The sequence below is a fragment of the Balaenoptera musculus genome, chromosome 2 (assembly GCF_009873245.2).
Source record: "Balaenoptera musculus isolate JJ_BM4_2016_0621 chromosome 2, mBalMus1.pri.v3, whole genome shotgun sequence".
Classification (NCBI taxonomy): domain Eukaryota; kingdom Metazoa; phylum Chordata; class Mammalia; order Artiodactyla; family Balaenopteridae; genus Balaenoptera; species Balaenoptera musculus.
Window position 1 is genome coordinate 20,243,526 of NC_045786.1, and position 18,952 is coordinate 20,262,477.

General features: G+C 36.7%; 1 protein-coding gene across 2 annotated transcripts in view; it reads left to right on the forward strand.

The window, feature by feature from the left end:
* The window catches only part of UPF2 (UPF2 regulator of nonsense mediated mRNA decay), a 93,718-nt gene that overhangs the window by 62,437 nt on the left and 12,329 nt on the right, over positions 1–18,952 (forward strand). For both annotated transcript variants that reach the window (XM_036842881.1, XM_036842882.1), the window contains exons 15-19: positions 419–602; positions 5,852–5,991; positions 12,008–12,112; positions 12,421–12,519; positions 17,840–18,007. In XM_036842881.1, coding sequence (XP_036698776.1) covers positions 419–602; positions 5,852–5,991; positions 12,008–12,112; positions 12,421–12,519; positions 17,840–18,007 — 696 coding nt within the window. The remainder of the gene's footprint in view (positions 1–418; positions 603–5,851; positions 5,992–12,007; positions 12,113–12,420; positions 12,520–17,839; positions 18,008–18,952) is intronic.

An 18,952-nucleotide genomic window follows, 5' to 3' on the forward strand; every position in this document is an offset into this window, starting at 1 on the left:
ATAGAGAAAATAATTATAATTTATCAAAACCGTTGCCTTGAATTTGGTTGTTTTTGTAAAATTAAATATTTAAGCCCTATTTGGGATTTGGGAGTGGAGTTTCTGCCTGGTTTCAGTACCTGAAAATTTATTTGCTGTTTTATTTATTTATAATTTTTCCTTGCCTTTAAAAAAAGGTTATGACAGTTAACAATAAAAAATATATTTAAATTAAAGTCACCAGATGGCTTAGGAACTATATAGATGGAGGGAAATAAATGTGCTAGGATCATTGCTGTTGACCATTAATAAAAATGGTAGGTGTCTTGTACAACTCTTTAGCTTAGTTGTTATAACTAGGTGATGTCACGATACAGATTATTTTAAATATTTTGTTATTAATTTCTTATAGCTAAATTTATTTTTCATTTGTTATCAGCGTTATGTTTGGTGGAAGAAAAGTTTGGAGGTTTGGACAAAAGACCATCCATTTCCTATTGACATAGATTACATGATCAGTGACACACTAGAACTGCTAAGACCAAAGATCAAACTCTGTAATTCTCTGGAAGAATCCATCAGGCAGGTACACGACTTGGAACGAGAATTCTTAATAAAACTAGGTAAGCAATTAATTACAGAGAGAAAATAAAGATGGTATTTGGCAGATCGTTTCTAGAATTTGCTTTATAATGTTTTCAGTTAGCATTTACTTTTGTATACTTTCTGTTTTTCAATGTTGAGTGTTACATAATAGTGTTAGGTAAGACCTGGGTGCCTTACTTCTTGATTTCATTAAATAATCCCAAATTGGAGGAAAACAGTCATGTAAAACTTGAAGCAAATGATAATGATGGAAAAAATATAATCCTGTCAGCCTCTCTTAATTTTAGAATTTTAGGTTGCTAATTTAAAACCTACTTTTGATTAAAGCATCTCATATACAGTATATATTTTCAATAACACTATTTCCTAAGACAGTGCAGGCTTGACACTATATAAGGGGAGTGCCAGTTAGAAGTTTGAAAGTATCCCACCAAATTTTAGATCCTAGTCACTGGGGGAGTTGTCTCTGTTTCTAAAGACTAGAGAACATGTGAGAAACGTGCTACAGGAGAATTGGTCACTTTACTTTCTCAGTATCCTTCTGAGATTGTTCTGGAAGAAGAGGTAGCATTTGAATGGCTCCCCTAAAGGACTGTAGGAGCCGACTAGCCTTGCCAGTGGGAATAACTGGAACAGGGTGGGGCCTTACCAGTCTGGTTTGCTTGCTGATAGTTCTTAGCATGTTGTATTGTAGTCATTTCAAAGTGACATATGGTTTCAGCCTATGAAGCTGGTATTTTATTAGGAGATTATTTATTAGGAGACCCTTACCGTGACCAGTTATACTGATTGTATAAATTTACTATGTTGCATATCTGAAAAACCACTTTTCACGGCAAAGGCATTGGTGATCCTTTTCCTCTAAAACTATTTTTTCATATTACATCCAGCATATTAATAGGGTTTCTTTCTCCAAGGTAAATCCTCTTTTGGAGAATTCGATTGCTGTTATGTATTTGAGCATTATTTGAAAGGTGCTACTGATTATGCAACTATTCACTTTTCCTAATTCTCAACCCATAAAGGCATATGTGATTCTTTTTGTTCTTTGAACTTTGTTCCAAATTATCTACTTTCTTTTCCTTTTCAGATTTCTAATTGTATAAAATGATCGTTTCAAGTAGAGTGTTCATTTATCTACGTACTTATTTCATTTACTTTATATGCTTTGAAATAGTGTTAGCCTTGTTTCCCAAAGACTTTTATGAATGGCTCTCTCTGTATAGTGGGCATGAGGAAATACTAGTTGGATACCCAGTTTGGTAGCAGTAAAGAGAGCAGTATGCTTTATCCTTTATCTAGCAACGAGTTAGATTAAAGGACTTCGGGCTTCTTTTGAGGAGTCTGTCCTTGTTTAGAATATGGAAAGGAAAAAAATAGGTCACCATTTGCCAATGCCACTCTAAGGATGGTGGCAGCTAGAATCAATATGCTCCCAAGTCGTCCCATTTTCCTTCTGTTTTAGAGTCTAAATATCATAGAGAAGATATACATGAATAAATCTATATTAAATCTGTTTCCTGTTGATAAACCATAAGATAATATAGCATCTTGCTTTTGGTAGTTTTTTGTTTTCAAGCACTTGCAAATTCATTATCATTTCAATCTTATAGCTACCCAATGCTAACTTAATAGTTAGCATTTTCTTATATTTTTAAAACCATTTTACTATTATTAAAAGTAATGAAGTGTTCCTGGCAGAAATTTTGAAAAATGCCAAGAAGACAGAAATCACTGATATTTCATACGCACGGAGAGTCATGTGTTAACATTTTGATATATGTTCTTCTATTTAAAAAAAATTTCTTCACGTGTTTGCAGTTTTATAACTGGATTTTTTCTTCTACCGAATATATTATGAAATTTCTTCCTGACATGAAATACTTTTCTAAATATTTAATTTTTTACAAAACTGGCTATTTTCCTTTGTATGAATGTGTTAATTCTGTTGTTTGACACGTTATTTCTAATTTTGCACCCCTATAAATAACATTATTATGTTACTTTTGTGTGTATCTTGGTTTTCTCAGGATAGAGAGGATTATTGGCTCTAAGACACACTGTTGTTTTTTTTTTTTAACATCTGTATTGGAGTATAATTGCTTTACAATGGTGTGTTAGTTTCTGCTTTATAACAAAGTGAATCAGTTATACATATATATATGTTCCCATATCTCTTCCCTCTTGCATCTCCCTCCCTCCCACTCTCCCTATCCCACCCCTCTAGGTGGTCACAAAGCACTGAGCTGATCTCCCTGTGCTATGCGGCTGCTTCCCACTAGCTATCTATTTTACGTTTGGTAGTGTATATATGTCCATGCCACTCTCTCACTTTGTCAGAGCTTACCCTTCCCCCTCCCCGTGTCCTCAAGTCCATTCTCTAGTAAGACACACTTTAAGAACAAAACCAAAATGGTAATAGGCAATGTAATTTAATTCTGGTTTGGAAGTTCTAGATTATATTAAAATATTATAAAAGGAACAGAAATGGGAAGAATAAAAGTGAAAAAAGAAAAGTCATATGAATAAATTACTTATAAAACAGTGTATTTCATAAATTAAAAATAAAATCAGTAGAATAAAATAAAAGCCCAGAAGTTGCCCCAATTAAATACAAAACAATTTAGTGTATGACGAAATAGGAATCTTAAAAATAGGATAAGAACAACAGGTGAGCATTTGGGGGGAAAATTGATATAGAGCCACATCTTATGTCATCAAACTCCAGATGGATTGAGGAGTTAAATATTTATTTTTTAAAAGTTAAAAATAGATCTGATCATCAGATATTCGGAGAGGTGGTAATTTTCCTAAATTTTAAAATGATGCAAGAAAGCACACATATGTTGGCAGATTTGGGTGTTTAAAACTTTAGTACAATGAAAGAAGTAACTAAGATTGAAGTGAAAATAATTTCTGTGCCAGGTTATTATCACTTACATAAAGAGCACAGGCAAATTGATACACAATAGTTAGATGAACATAACATAATCAAATGAGGGAGGGCAGGGAAGAGTTGGTATTTTTATTGAGTACTTCCAGTTTGCCAAAATTAAAGTGGAAGGTAATGTTGTTCATATTTGACAAGTGAGTTACGTAAAGCCCAAATCAAAATACTAGGTTAACAGTCGAGCCAGAATTCAAAGACTGTGCTCTTTCTGACATATTTAGTATGTGGGGAAAATGCTCAGCATGTCTAGTGAGCAGAGAAATAATTTGAAAGGGAGTATTACAATTATTACTCTGTCTGTTATGAGCAGGAAAACTGAGGCACCAAGCAGCTCAAATTCAAGAGAACAGTATTTGATTTTGATCCCCAAGTACACTTAATTCTGACCCACATTTTAAATATTTTACTGTCTAGATTTTACGTTTTATTAACCATATGTCCTTTGTACATTTTTATCTGCATTGTTTATTTTAGATTGACAGTGTCCTAGAGGTCAGCAACTGAACAGTTTATTTTACAGCTTAGCAAATGCAAAATATATTTATAAACTGCTTTTGAAACTAACTTGCAATGCAAATGAAATTTGTTAGAAATAGTAGTATTTTCCTTACAAATTAGATGTACGGCTATCAAAACAAAGCTACTTATCCATTAGAGTTCTTCCCATGACACGTATTTTAAAGTGGGTATAAAAAAGGTATAATGGTATATTAGGCCATGTGAGTTTATCAGCACTGTGATATTTTTATTGAGAGTGCTTAGATTTATATAGTCCTGACTTTTAATTTTTTGCCTTTGATAACATAAAAGCCCAATATATTGCTTCTGAAATTCCAAGTAAATAAATAAATAAAATAGTAAGTTAATGGTATCTCAATCTGAGATAGCAATTTTTTCCTTCAGTATTATTTTTCTTTTAAAACAGATCTCTCTGAGCTTTATCCATCTTTTCTCAATTTTTTTTTTTTTTTTTTAATTTCCAAACTTGAATGTACCTACTTTCATCACTCTATATACATCTGTGTTTTTGTCAGTTCTTAATTGGTTAGACTTCAGACACTGGAGTAATTTTTTGTTTTTGTTGGTTGTGTTAGTTACTCAAACTTTCTGGGCTTCAGTATACCTCATAAAATGAAAGGGTTAAATCACATTGTCACTAAAGTTTCTGTCTGCTCTAATTGTCTAAGATTCTGTGAATAAACAAGTATTTACTAAACACCTACTGTGTATTTATCAATATATGGCCTCTAATGAGTTTTGAATATATAAAAAAAGTTTTTTGTTCTCAAGGATCTTATAATCTGATGTAACATGTATTGAAATCATTAGAAAAACCATTACATGGTGTGTCTTTAAATGTAAAGTGCTGTGATCAATTCTCCAAGTGCTTTAGAGTAAGTAGGAGGAAAAGTAGTACTCAGTGAGTTTATGCAGGAAGTGAAACTTAGACTGAATTTGAAGAATGTATAGGATTTGAAAGTGCATATTGAACGATATTCTATATGGAGAAGCAATTTGATGATCACGAACGCAAGGTAGTGTACTTTGTGACACAGAAGAGTCTACCCCAGCTACAGGAAAAGGCTTGATTAGGACTAGGGAGTGTGGGGAAAAGTCGGATCAGATGAGGCCATAGTATGTGCATCTTGAAAGTAGAGAGTAGTTTGGAACTCAAATGATAATAAAGAAGAGTTGACTAGGCAGCAAAATGTGGATGAACATGAGGAGGAGGAAAGAGATTCAAGCCAGGGAATTCCCTTTGGAGGAACACGCTGTTACTGAAGAAAAAAACAAGCTCTTTGGTGACACAGCTGTTAGATCTGTCACCATATAGCTTTGCCTCCTTCCCACAATCTTAATTTGCAGACATTCAAATTGATAGTCAAATGTGACTTCTCCATTAAAGCGATATAATTTTATTATATCCTTGAGTTTTTAGAGATTCTTGAAATATCGTTTGATAAAAAGTGTGACCAAGGTTGCATTGTATGTGGCTGAAGCTGCACCTTATGTGCTGCTACTGTTTGCCTTTGTTCATCTGAGACTGAGATAAACAGTTTGAAGCTCTGAGAAAGGGAAAGAAAAATTTTCTTTTTTTGGCTAGTGGTTAAGAAATGTATCAGTGCTCCTTTGTTGAAATAAAGATCTAAGTTTTTTAAATGGTTCTCAAAATAGCTTTAAATTCTGTTCATATTTTATTCTGAGCAAATGGCTGTTGAATTATCTTAATACATACTTTAAGTGGTGTAATAATCACTGTCGAAAACTTGCCTTTATCTTTTTTTTTGTCTTTTTCTACTTTCTCCTCACTTCAAGGCCTAGTAAATGACAAAGACTCAAAAGATTCTATGACAGAAGGAGAGAATCTTGAAGAGGATGAAGAAGAAGAAGAAGGAGGAGCTGAAACAGAGGAACAATCTGGAAATGAAAGTGAAGTGAATGAGCCAGAGGAAGAGGTGATGACTTTTATTTATAGCAAAATAGGTACATTTGTAAAAGAGTATTTTGATCACATGAGCCAAGACTTTCTTTAATGTATAAAATAAGATTTCCTCTTTAGTTTTATTAGAGTACATGTAACTAGTAGTATATATCTATTATAAAACTGCTGGATTAATTAAGAGGTTTTTTTTTCTTTTACAAGTAAGAAAATACTGATCATAGGATTTTTAAAAATTACTGTTATTAAGACCATTTTTTTAGAGCAGTTTTAGGTTCACAGCAAAATTAAGGGGAAGGTACAGAGATTTCCCATATGTCACCTGCTCGTACCTACTCACACAACCTCCCCCCATTATCAACATCCCCCACCAAAGTGGGACATTTGTTACAACTGATGAACCTATAGCAACACATCATAATCACCCTAATAAGTCCATCATTTACATTACAGTTGACTCTTGGTGTTGTACTTTGTATGGGTTTAGGTAAAAGTATAATGACATGTATCCATCATTATGGTTAGGATTTTTATTTAATAAGCAATTTGAAGACAAAAAATTGTTTCATCTGCTATGTATCTTTTTTCTTTTTTTAAAATTTTATTTATTTAATTATGGCTGCGTTGGGTCTTCGTTGCTGTGCGCAGGCTTTCTCTAGTTGCAGCGAGCGGGGGCTACTCTTTGTTGCGGTGTGCGGGCTTCTCATTGCAGTGGCTTCTCTTGTTGTGGAGCACGGGCTCTAGGCACACAGGCTTCAGTAGTTGTGGCTTGCGGGCTCTAGGGCACAGGCCCAGTAGTTGTGGCGCACGGGCTTAGTTGCTCCACGGCATGTGGGATCTTCCTGGACCAGGGCTCGAACCCGTGTCCCCCACATTGGCAGGCAGATTCTTAACCACTGCGCCACTGGGAAAGTCCCGATCTGCTATGCATCTTAATCTCACTTTTGTTTTTTTGGCCACACCGTGTGGCATGTGAGATCTAAGTTCCCCAACCGGGGATTGAACCTGTGCCCTGTGCGATGGGAGCACAGAGTCTTAACTACTGGGTCACCAGGAAGTCCCCTTAATCTCACTTTTGAGTGTGGACTTTTTAACCTGTAGATTTTATGAAAAAATTGCAGACTAGATGTTAATAACTTTGCTTTTTCCCAGATCTGATAGTATAGGAAATCTGAAAATCATCATGTACCATAATCATCAGCGTGCCCTTTTGTTTTTACGACTCTGTTAGGCCAAACCATGTGAAATGACTGTTCTACCATTTCGGACCTACCAAAATGTCATTTTCACATATGATTCAACCTAATAGTTTTAATTCGTTCCTTTTTTCTTCTAAAGCTGCTTAAGTTTTAAAAATTCCACCTAAAACAATAGAGTATCTGGGGTTTGCTTCATAACCTGGAAGTAGACTGGGCATTGAGTTAGGGATATACAAGAAACTATAACGTGACCATTAGCTAATAATTGTTGTGAAATGGGTAAGGGTTCCTTATGCTATGCTGTCTACATTAATATATATTTAAATTAGAAAGTTAAGAAAATAAAAAGCAGGATGAATAAGAATAACAATAAAATACTGATGAATATAAAATTTAAACCATGGAATTAGCACTTTTTCACCTTGTAAGCTTATAATTATATCATGTGTATGGTTTCTTTGTGTCCCTTGGGTGCTAAAAGCATTTAGGAGAGTGTGATAATTTAGAAGTATGATTTTAATTAAATATTGAAAAAGTTTACAATCAATATTTAAGTGTTTTGTGGAAATTGAACTTATTAAATTTTTAAGTTTTGATTTACTTGAGTAAATAGAATACAAATGTTTAGAGGATATGGGTTGTTTAATGTATAAAGGAATGTAAATTATTTAAGGCATTCATAAGAGAGATTCATAAACTGGATTTTTTTTTTTAAATTTATTTATTATTTATTTATTTATGTCTGTGTTGGTCTTCGTTTCTGTGCGAGGGCTTTCTCTAGTTGCGGCAAGTGGGGGCCACTCTTCATCGCAGTGCGCGGGCCTCTCATTATCGCGGCCTCTCTTGTTGCGGAGCACAGGCTCCAGATGCGCAGGCTCAGCAATTGTGGCTCACGGGCCCAGTTGCTCTGCGGTATGTGGGATCTTCCCAGACCAGGGCTCGAACCCGTGTCCCCTGCATTGGCAGGCAGATTCTCAACCACTGCGCCACCAGCAAAGCCCCAACTGGATTTTTAAAAAGCTTCATTTAGCACGAAAGAAAAATGACCCATAGGGACTTCCCTAGTGGCGCAGTGGTTAAGAATCCGCCTGATAGTGCAGGGGACACGGGTTCGAGCCCTGGTCTGGGAAGATCCCACATGCCAAGGAACAACTAAGCCCATGCGCCCCAACTACTGAGCCTGTGCTCTAGAGCCCGCGAGCCAGAACTGCTGAGCCTGCGTGCCACAACAACGGAAGCCCATGTGCCTAGAGCCTGTGCTCTGCAACAAGAGATGCCACTGCAATGAGAAGCCTGTGCACCACAACGCTCACTGCAACTAGAGAAAGCCCACGCACAGCAACGAAGACCCAACACAGCCAGAAATAAATATTAATTAATTAATTAATTAATTAATTTTTAAAAATGACCAATAATTTAAGGTGGTAATTAAGATTTTCTACAGTTAGAAATCCCTAAGTCTTTTTTTTTTAGCCCTGAAGGTCTGTAGCTATTAATGAACATTTCGTATGATTTGACTACATAGCAAATAGCTTTGCTGTTAGTTAAAAATGAATTATTTTGTAAAAGGGCAGCATAAATAATAATGTATGGTTTTTATAATTGGTTAGCATTTATAGGCAGTAGAAATGCACCTTTGTGTTATTTTGCTACCACTTTTTTCCCCCAGTTTTACTGAGATATAATTGATATAACATTTTATTAGTTTAAGGTGTACATATAACATAATGATTTGCTATATATATATATACATATATATAAAAAGAGAGAGAGAGAGAGGGAAATGATTACCATAAGTTTAGTTAACATCCATCACCTCACATAGTTATAAATGTGTTTTTTTGTGTGTGATGAGAACTTTTAAGATTTACTCTTAGCAAATTTCAAATATACAATACAGTATTGCCAGCACTTTCTCTTTCCAACCTGACCACTCCCCTAAAGTAGATATAAATAAATTGATAAAAATTTAGGACTGGAATATGTTTCTATAATTGATTTCTGTGTAAGAGATGGACATTGCTATATTGCTTTTTTAAAAAAAGAAAATTAATTAATTAATTAATTCTTGGCCTTGTTGTGTCTTCGTTGCTGCACGCGGCCTTTCTCTAGTTGTGGCGAGCGGGGGCTACTCTTTGTTGCGGTGTGTGGGCTTCTCATTACAGTGGCTTCTCTTGTTGCGGAGCATGGGCTGTAGGCGCGTGGGCTTCAGTAGTTGTGGCACACGGGCTCAGTAGTTGTGGCACATGGGCTTAGTTGCTCTGCGGCACGTGCGATCTTCCCGGACCAGGGCTCGAACCCGTGTCCCTGCACTGGCAGGCAGATTCTTAACCACTGTGCCACCAGGGAAGTCCCTATATTGCTTTTTTAAAAAATGAGTTTGTCGTAGAAACATTCAATTATATAATTTAAATTGGCTTATTAAGTACTTTATAACAACAAAAGGAAATGAGAGAGTATTTCCATTTTGTATTTTTAGAGTAATCTTATGGCTGTCTTTGGATTTTGCTACCACACTAATTAGGTAAAGAATCTGATAAATTAAACATCCTCAGTAAATGTGACATTAAAGAGTGACTCATTTTCCTATAAATTTCTCATTTGAATAGTTGTAATGTATTATATTTTCTCCTCTAAATGCATTTTCTCCTTTTCAAAAGTGAACTTTATAATTTTTAAAATTGTATCATTTTTAACTATTTCTTTTCCGGTTGCGAAGTGGATATTATACATAATATATGTGTGCTTGCTAAGTGGAAAAACAAAATGTTCAATAGGATGACTCATGAGCCTTGTCTGGGAGGAGAATTGAAGGGAATGGTTGGTTTACTTTAAGGAAATGGAGTTGGAATTGTTTGCTCTCCCACCCGAGACCATCCTTTTCCACTAGTACCCTCCAAACATAGGGAGGAGAACATTTTTAAAGAGAGAAGATGGGTCGATTATAAAGTAGTAAGAACAATGTAGGATATTCTATAAATATTTGCCTTGACTGAGAAAGAACAGGGCTGGAGTGGAACTCTTCAGAAAAGTTGTACTCTTCTTTTCCATCTTGGTCCACAACTCTTCCAAGCTCCATATGGCCTTTTGAAATTATTCTTAGCACATAACAACTAGAATATTTTCTTCTCAGTATCAGCTGGGTAAATTAAAAGTAACTTTAAAGATGAAGTAAATGTTCTTCTGCTAAAATTCTAATTTTCTGCAGCATTTTAGAGAAAGTACAAGATTTATTAGTAATAGCAATAATATTTATTGAGCATGGTCACTGTGTTCATATTACCATTTCTCTTGGCACCCTATGAGTTAGGTTATAAATAAGGCACAGATACGTTAATAATTTGGCCCAGGTCCTAGCAAGCCAGCATTTGAACTTGGACAGTTTGACTTCTGCTGTGCTGACCACCTGCTTTCCTTACCAGCTCATGTGGTCTGTTGACTTCCTCACCTCACAGGTTATTATGACCATGGGATTAGGACAGGGAGATTCTTGTTCAGCGTTTTAATTTCAAAAGTTAATCTGTTTTATTTTGCCTGAGCAATATAAAAAATGGTGAAAGAAAAGAGTTAATGCGTTTTAGCTTAGTTTTTGAATAGGAAGCATCTTTCAAGTGTTAAGAAATGATTAATTTTTTCCAAGGGCCAATTTAAGAGCATTTCTATTGCAAATTTAAATTTGAATTATAGAATTATGTCAGAAAAGGTTAATGCATTTGAAAAAAGAAGTTAATGCCTTTCTGTATTTTCCTCAACTATTTCCACTTCAGAAATTCTAAAAGTTTTCAAATGTTTCTATAGTAAGTAATAATGCACTGTTTGGATTTTTAAAATCAATTGCTGTGTATACTAGAAGTGTTATAACAAATTTAAATCATTTGTTTTATCTTAGGAATTATTTCTCATTCACTTTATTTCTCTTGGCACAATGAGAAGCAGCTGGGTTTAGTGTAGTCTTTTTAAAAAAAACTTTTATGGAACAGAGTGGGAGTGAATTGTGTTGGAAGGATACTCAGATGGAATGCTGCCCCTGTGTGGTTGTTTTTTTTTGGTTTTGTTTTTGGTTATAGTTTTGGATTTTTTGTGCCTCTTTGAAAATTCACTGGAGTTCTGCCCAATCTTCCGTTTGAAAAGGAATTTTGGCTGAGAGAAGAGGATGCTGGGGGGACTGACAGGAGAGGATGGAGAGATGTAGTACTTGAAAGCCACCAGCAAGGGGAGTCAGAATGTCTATCTCTTCTGCTTAATAAAGCACGTGTCCTTGGGCAAGTCACTTAACTTTTCTGAGCCTTAGTTTTTTCACATATAAAAATGAGGACCATAAAGCTTATCCATCCTTCTTCAGAATTAGGTAGAGCAAACAAAATGCTGTGAGAGCACTTTCTAAACTGAGGTGCTTTATACAGTGAGGTGCTTTATAAAATGTAGTGTCATTGCTTTCAAATGGTAACGATGTTAAATTTGAATTGTCAGCTTTCATTGCAGAGTTAGATGGGTATTAAAGAACTACTATGAGAAAATCAATCTCAAGTTAGGGAGGAGAAAAATAACAAAAGGTTCAGGAAACTCGTTCCTTGTGGAATTCAAGGAAGAGTTTCTACAAAGGATCTTTGTATTACTAGATCAGTGGAAAATGTGAAATGGGTTTTCAACTACTGGTATGTAGTACATGTTGCCAGCTGACTTCGCCCTACCATTCTAGCCAGACTGCATAAAAGGCTGAAATCGGAGAATAATAAACAATTATACAGAAATTTTAACATCATTTTAAGGCATGTAAAATTAGTAATGTTTTTCAAAATGTTTTAATCTTCTACAAATGTTAAACAATTTCAGGAGGGTTCTGATAATGATGACGATGAAGGGGAGGAAGAAGAGGAAGAGAATACAGATTACCTCACGGATTCAAATAAGGAGAATGAAACTGATGAAGAAAATACTGTACGTATGGCTGAAAATTTGCTTTTTGAAATTGTGCATTATTTTCATAGTATTTCAATTTTAGCCACTGAAGTTTTAGTTTTTGTGATAATTGAAATAATGTTTCTTTGGAAATTCATTTTTAATTTGTTTTCCTATCTAAATACTTTTCTTTATTAAAAAGTTCTTTGAATATATAATAATGTTATATTGCTCACTCATTCCTTGAGTTATGTTGAAAAAGTTATCAGTACAAAAGGTTCTGCCATACAAGATATTACAGTTAGAATTTCTGGTCTGAATTCTTGTTTCTCTTCTGTTTTTATAAGGAGGTAATGATTAAAGGAGGTGGACTCAAACATGTACCTTGTGTAGAAGATGAAGACTTCATTCAAGCTCTGGATAAAATGATGCTAGAAAATCTTCAGGTATTAACTGTTGCTCTAATCCAAAATATTCGATACAAAATACTGCAGCACATTTGATTGTGTTTCCTACCTAAACATTTACCTCTGCAGCAGCTTTTTCTAAGTTAGACAGTTTGAAGCTGCCAATACTTCTGGCATCCCACATCCTGATTTGCCACATTTCTGTGAAAATAGAATGGAAAAAAATGTAATAAGACTTGGAACAGAGTGACTTCATTGTATCACCCTCCGCCTTTTCTCTCTGAAGTCATATCTCTATTTCTAAAACCCCTCACTTGCAGTTTGTTGAGGAGTCAAACTGCAGAAGATAAATATTTGGGGAAATTTAATTTAGTAAATTCTTAAGTTTGATTTGTAATTTGAATAACTTGTATATAAATATCTAGAGGAAATTGGTCATTTGATATTTAAAGAAATGTTAATTGTTTAATGTATTCATGATATTAAGATACTAGATTTTATAAAAAGCTCCATCTTCCCGGTGATTTAGGTAATTATGTTTTTCTGTAGTTAGAGGGAAAATCCCATGGACTGTTTACTTCAGCCCTATATATAGCTATCGTTTTAACCTTTGGTGACTTGAGAAGAGGGCTTTTGTTGGAATGGTAGGTGAAAGCCCGATGGAGTGTGGGCTCAGTGGGAAATGGAAAAGGAGGAAGTGAAAATACTGGATACAGGTAGAGCTGACTTGAGACGTTTTCTAGAAAGGGAAGAGAAATGGGGATGTAGCTAGAGAAGGTCAGAGTTAAAAGAGGGTTATTTTTAAGATAGAGGATGTTATGGAGTAGATGCCGATGGAATAATCCTTTCGAGAAGAAATACTGGATCTTACTTTCATTGATGCTGATAAGGTCAGAAGCTATGATAATGTATAAATTAGCGGTACAGGCCAATTTGCTTCTTCATACATCTAGAAAACTCTTACTTTATGAAACAAACCTTATATTCATGTCATTTAGGAGCACACATCATCAAATAAAACATAATCATTATAATCCCTTTGACGAGGTAATAAACAGTTTACTCCTTAAAGAAGTTTTTCCTATCTTACATGAGTCAGTAGTGATTTACTCATTCATTCATTTGTCTAGCAAGTATTTATTGGGCCTACTGTGTGACTAGCACTGTTCAGGCTTAGTATAAAGTAGTAAATAAAAACAGACCTGGTTCCTGCTCTCAGAGAATGTACTTTTTGGGGGAGGTAGATATTTAACCACAAATATGTAATTTCAAATTATAAGTGCTAAGGAACTAAAAGAATGCTTTGGTAGAGTAAAGGAAGGGCCTCCTTTAGATAAGATAATCAGAGACGTCATCTCTGAGAGCATGACTTTTAGACAAGACAGGTACAGAGGAGTCATCTGGGTGAAAAATTAGGGTAACGTGAAAACAGTGTGTCAGAGGTCCTGAAGCAGAAAAGAACTTGTGTTTGAAAAACTTTAAAAAGGCCAGTATTAATAGAACACGGTCTGTGGGTGGGTCACAGCATGAGAACAGGTAATTGGGAGTGGCCCGGTCCTTTAAGGAGCTGGTTCAGACTGGGATAGGACTAAAAGCAGGGAGACTAACCAGGGGGGTGGTTAGAAGGCTGTGGTGGTAACCCAGGTGAGAGATGATGGTCATCTGTCTAGGAGAGTGGCAGAGCACATGGACAGAAGTCTGGATTTGAAAGCTGTTAAGGAGGTAGAATGAACTGGATTTATTTGGTGCTTGATTAGATAGCGGTGTGTGGGGCCCAAGGAGTCAAAGACGATACTCAAGTCTTTTAGCTTTTGGGCCACTGGCTGGTCTCTGACAGGGAACGGGAGAGTGAGCCCGAGTTCCACTTGTTAAGTTTGAGGAGGCTGTGAGGTGTCAGTGGAAATGTCTGGAGATCAGAAGAGAAACATAAACGGAGCAGTTGTTAGAGCATATTTAAAGCCATGGCAATAACTGACTCACCCAGATGTAGAGTGTGGAGACAGAAGAGGAGCAGGTTCTGGGTTGAGCCCTGAGGAACCCAGCATTTAGAAATGAGGTAGAACAGCTGAGGAAGTCAGAGGAATGGGAGCTTTTGATGTGGTCCAGTGATCGTTGCTTATTGAGCACTCTTGAAGAAGTGATCTGGAAGGATGGGAGGATGTGATCAGAGAGGAGGAAACTTTGAATTCACATTTTTGCATTTGTGTTTATGTACTGGAGAAAACTTCATCCTCTGTTAGGCACTGATTTTAAATCGTTATCAAATACCCCAAACGAACAGTTGTACAGATGTCTTCCTTTTGCTAAAAATCATAGGAAGATGCAGTATCGTGAAGACATTGACTCTTCATGAATCAGGTCCTTAAATTTCATGCAGTCCTAATTCTGTCCCATGGGGGGCATTTGGGGATGGGGTGGGGGCGGGGGGAGAGAAGAACAGGGACATGAATGCAGAGTGAACTTAACAAAATTATTCTAAAAGCATCTGTAAGAACAAACAGAATAGCTAGGAGACTTGTAGAAAATGAAGAGTGAGTCGAGATACAAGATATTAAAACACTTTAAACATACAGTAGTAGGTTGTTGCAGGAATAGATAGATTAATCAAACAGAGGAGAGTCCAGAATAGACCTCAGAACATGGCAGTTTAATCATGATGAAGTTAACATTTCAGATCAGTTGAGGGAAAATGGTGTATTCAACAAATGGTCAGTAAAAATAAAGCTGGATTTTTGTTTTATTTCCACACCAGAATTAATTGCAAATCTCTCAAAAAATCTTAATAATTGTGAAAACTGTTGAGCACTGCATTAAGACTTTACATTTATTCTTCATACAGTGCTGTTGGATGCTGTTCATATTCCCATGTTTCACTTAAAGAAATAGGCTTGGAAAGACAAAAAAACTTGCTTAAGGTGAAAGGGTAGTGAGTGGTGTAGTCTCTTATCAACCATTTGTTACATTACTTTCCAGCACAGAATGCCATAAAAACCTTTAAGAAATAACAAACCAGGGGGGAGAAAAGTCTATAGCCGACACAACACGAGTCAGTATCTCTGCTATACCAAAGAGATCGTACAAACTAACGAGAAAAGATGAATGACTCATTTTGTTGTTGTTGGAAAGAATATGCAAAATCGTGCTAAAGCTCACTGACAATCAAAAGATAAGCAAACTAAGAAGGGCCTTTTTATCAGATCATCAGATATTAAGATTTAAAAAGTGACAGTATCTATTGTGGTTAAGTGTGGGCAAACATCTATATTTGGTAAGTGTAAATGAGTCCAGTGTTTTTTAGAGAAAATTTGGTAAACCTGTCAGATGGGCATGCCATTTGATCTAAAAAAGTACCCTTAATAATAGTCTCTCAAGTGCATGAAGTTAAATATAATGTCACAAAGATGTGACATTGTAATAGAAAAAAAGTCTAAACTGTCTATCAATAGAGGACCAATAAAATAAATAAGACACACCCCTATAATTAGCTCTGTATATATTCAACTAGATGCCCAAGATATTGAATCAAAAAGAAGAAAAACATGTATGTTTAGTATAGAATAATATGCATCATGGTTGCTCCTGTTTACATGTGTATATAGTATATGTTTATATATGTATATATATATGCAAGAAAAAAATCTGGAAGGACATGACCCATTGTTAATAGTTGTTGCATCTTGGAGTCGGGCTGAGGGAGGTAGCTGGAGGGATTGGTATGGACGCACTTGGTAATATGTGTATATATATATATATATATAAATTAATTAATTTTATTTTTGGCTGCATTGGCTCTTTGCTGTGCACAAGCTTTCTTTAGTTGCAGCGAGCGGGGGCTACTCTTCGTTGCAGTGCGTGGGCTTCTCATTGCGGTGGCTTCTCTTGTTGTGGAGCACTGGCTGTAGGCGCGTGGGCTTCAGTAGTTTCGGCACGCGGGCTCTAGAGCACAGGCTCAATAGTTGTGGTGCACGGGCTTAGTTGCTCTGCGGCATGTGGGATCTTCCCAGACCAGGGCTCGAATCCATTTTCCCCTGCCTGGCAGGCGGATTCTTAACCACTGCGCCACCAGGGAAGCCCGGTAATATATTTTTGTATTGAAATAGTTTACGAAGAGAGTATGTTAATTTTGTAATCAGGAAAGAAAGATAATTTACAAATCAAGATTCATCTAACATGATTCTTTCAAATTTTAAGTATTGATAAAAAGTCTTTATAAATCTTATGAACCTGGGAGAACTTTAAGCAAATTCTAAGAAATTGGAACTTAGAAATCAAAACAATAAAACCTTACCCCTTTATTACCATTTTGCTTGATTTGCAAGTCTCTTGCATATATGGCACCTATATCAAAAGACTATTTAAATAGCGTTAAGCAGTTTTAACACCTTCATGGCCTTTCCGCATTACCTTCTTAGCTTTGAAGAGTCATGTTCCGCTCTTTTCTCATTCGTGCTCCATTCATCAGACTTAGAAAATTATTTGCAGTTCCCTAAATGCAACTGCTGTTTCACATCCTTGCTTTTGCACCTATTCCTCCCCTGCCTAAATTCCATCCATATCCCTCAAACTGCTCTTTTACCATCTGCTTGGAAGAAGTCATGTGAAGTCTTAATGTTCTCAAATGTCCCATTTTCATTCAACCTTTTGTGAAATCTCAGCACCCACCCACTCTCAGCTAGGCCTATGTGGTCACTCCATCCCCAACACACGTTATACACAACCCAGATGAATCGTAATTAATTTATTTCTCTCTCTTACTTAACAAGTTTATGAGCTCTTTGAGGGTAGAGACTGTCTTTTTAATATTAGTATCTCCAAGCCTAACATGTAGTAAGTCATTGGTGAAGGTTTGTTTAAATAATTGGTTGATAAATGCAGTGTGAATGCTAAAAAATAATTGATATTAATAAGCAGGAAGTTAATCTGAACATTAATAGATTCCATTCACTCTTAAATATTAATTGGGCACCTGCTGTATGTAAAGCACCACCATAGAATGCCAGGGAAAGGGTTCAGTGATGAACCCCATCAGTCAGGTGGGACATCTCATGGATAAGCAGGCAGTTATGGCCTATGATAACTACAAAGGAAGATGTGTGCTGTGAATGTGAATGAGAGGACAAGTGCACTCAAGGAACAGGGAAACAGGAGAACCTACAGCATTGTTTGTTTGAGCTTGGGAGAGGCTGGAGCCATCAATAGGAGCCAAATCATATGGTTCTTCCAAGGCGTGTGTAAGGGTTTGGAGGTGGGGGATGACTCTGTGGTTTCAGAAGGACGACTTGGCTCTAAGAAATATAGCACTGAAGGAATTGTTTGCAATGTATTGGGCTATTTACATTTTTTCATTTCTGTCTTTAAGCAACGAAGTGGCGAATCTGTTAAAGTGCACCAACTTGATGTTGCCATTCCCTTGCATCTCAAAAGCCAGCTGAGGAAAGGGCCCCCACTCGGTGGTGGGGAGGGAGAGGCAGAGTCTGCAGATACGATGCCGTTTGTCATGTTAACCAGAAAAGGCAATAAACAGCAGGTAAGAATCTGTCTGCCGTGTATTCACAGTTGGTTGTTAGTTATCAAGTGTAAGCAGTAACTTTGTTTTATAGGTTCTAAATTCTCTTTTGCTTACAAGGGGAAAGACTGGAAACATTTAAAGTATTCAGTGATAGGGACTTCCCTGGTGGTCCAGTGGTTAAGAATCCACCTGCCAATGCAGGGGACACGGGTTCGAGCCCTGGTCTAGGAAGATCCCACATGCTGCGGAGCAACTAAGCACGTGTGCCACAACTACTGAGCCTGCGCTCTAGAGCCCGCGAGCCACAACTACTGAGCCTGTGTGCTGCAACTACTGAAGCCCACATACCTAGAGCCCATGCTCTGCAACAAGAGAAGCCACCTCAATGAGAAGCCCGCGCACTGCAACGAAGAGTAGCCCCTGCTCGCCACAACTAGAGAAAGCCTGCGTGCAACAGCGAAGACCCAACACAGCCAATAAATAAATAAATATTCAGTGGTAGAAATAATTTTATCTATTATGTGTACAAATGACACATCTGACTTCTATGGAATGGATATTTTTTAATGGAAATGACATTTAAAATTTAAATCAGGGACTTCCCTGGTGGTCCAGAGGTAAAGAATCTGCCTTGCAGTGCAGGGGACGCGGGTTCAATCCCTGGTCAGGGAACTAAGATCCCACATGCTGTGGAGCAACTAAGCCCGAGCGCCTCAACTAGAGAGCCTGCGTGCCGCAAACTACAGAGCCCATGTGCTCTGGAGCCCGCACGCCACAACTACAGAGCCCACGAGCCCTGGAGCCTGTGTGCCACAACTAGAGAAGAGAAAAAATCCACATGCCACGACTAGAGAGAAGCCCGTGTGCCACAACGAAAGATCCCTCATGCCTCACCGAAGATCCTGTGTGCCACAACGAAGACCCGACACAGCCAGAAAAATAAATAAATTAAAATAAAATTTA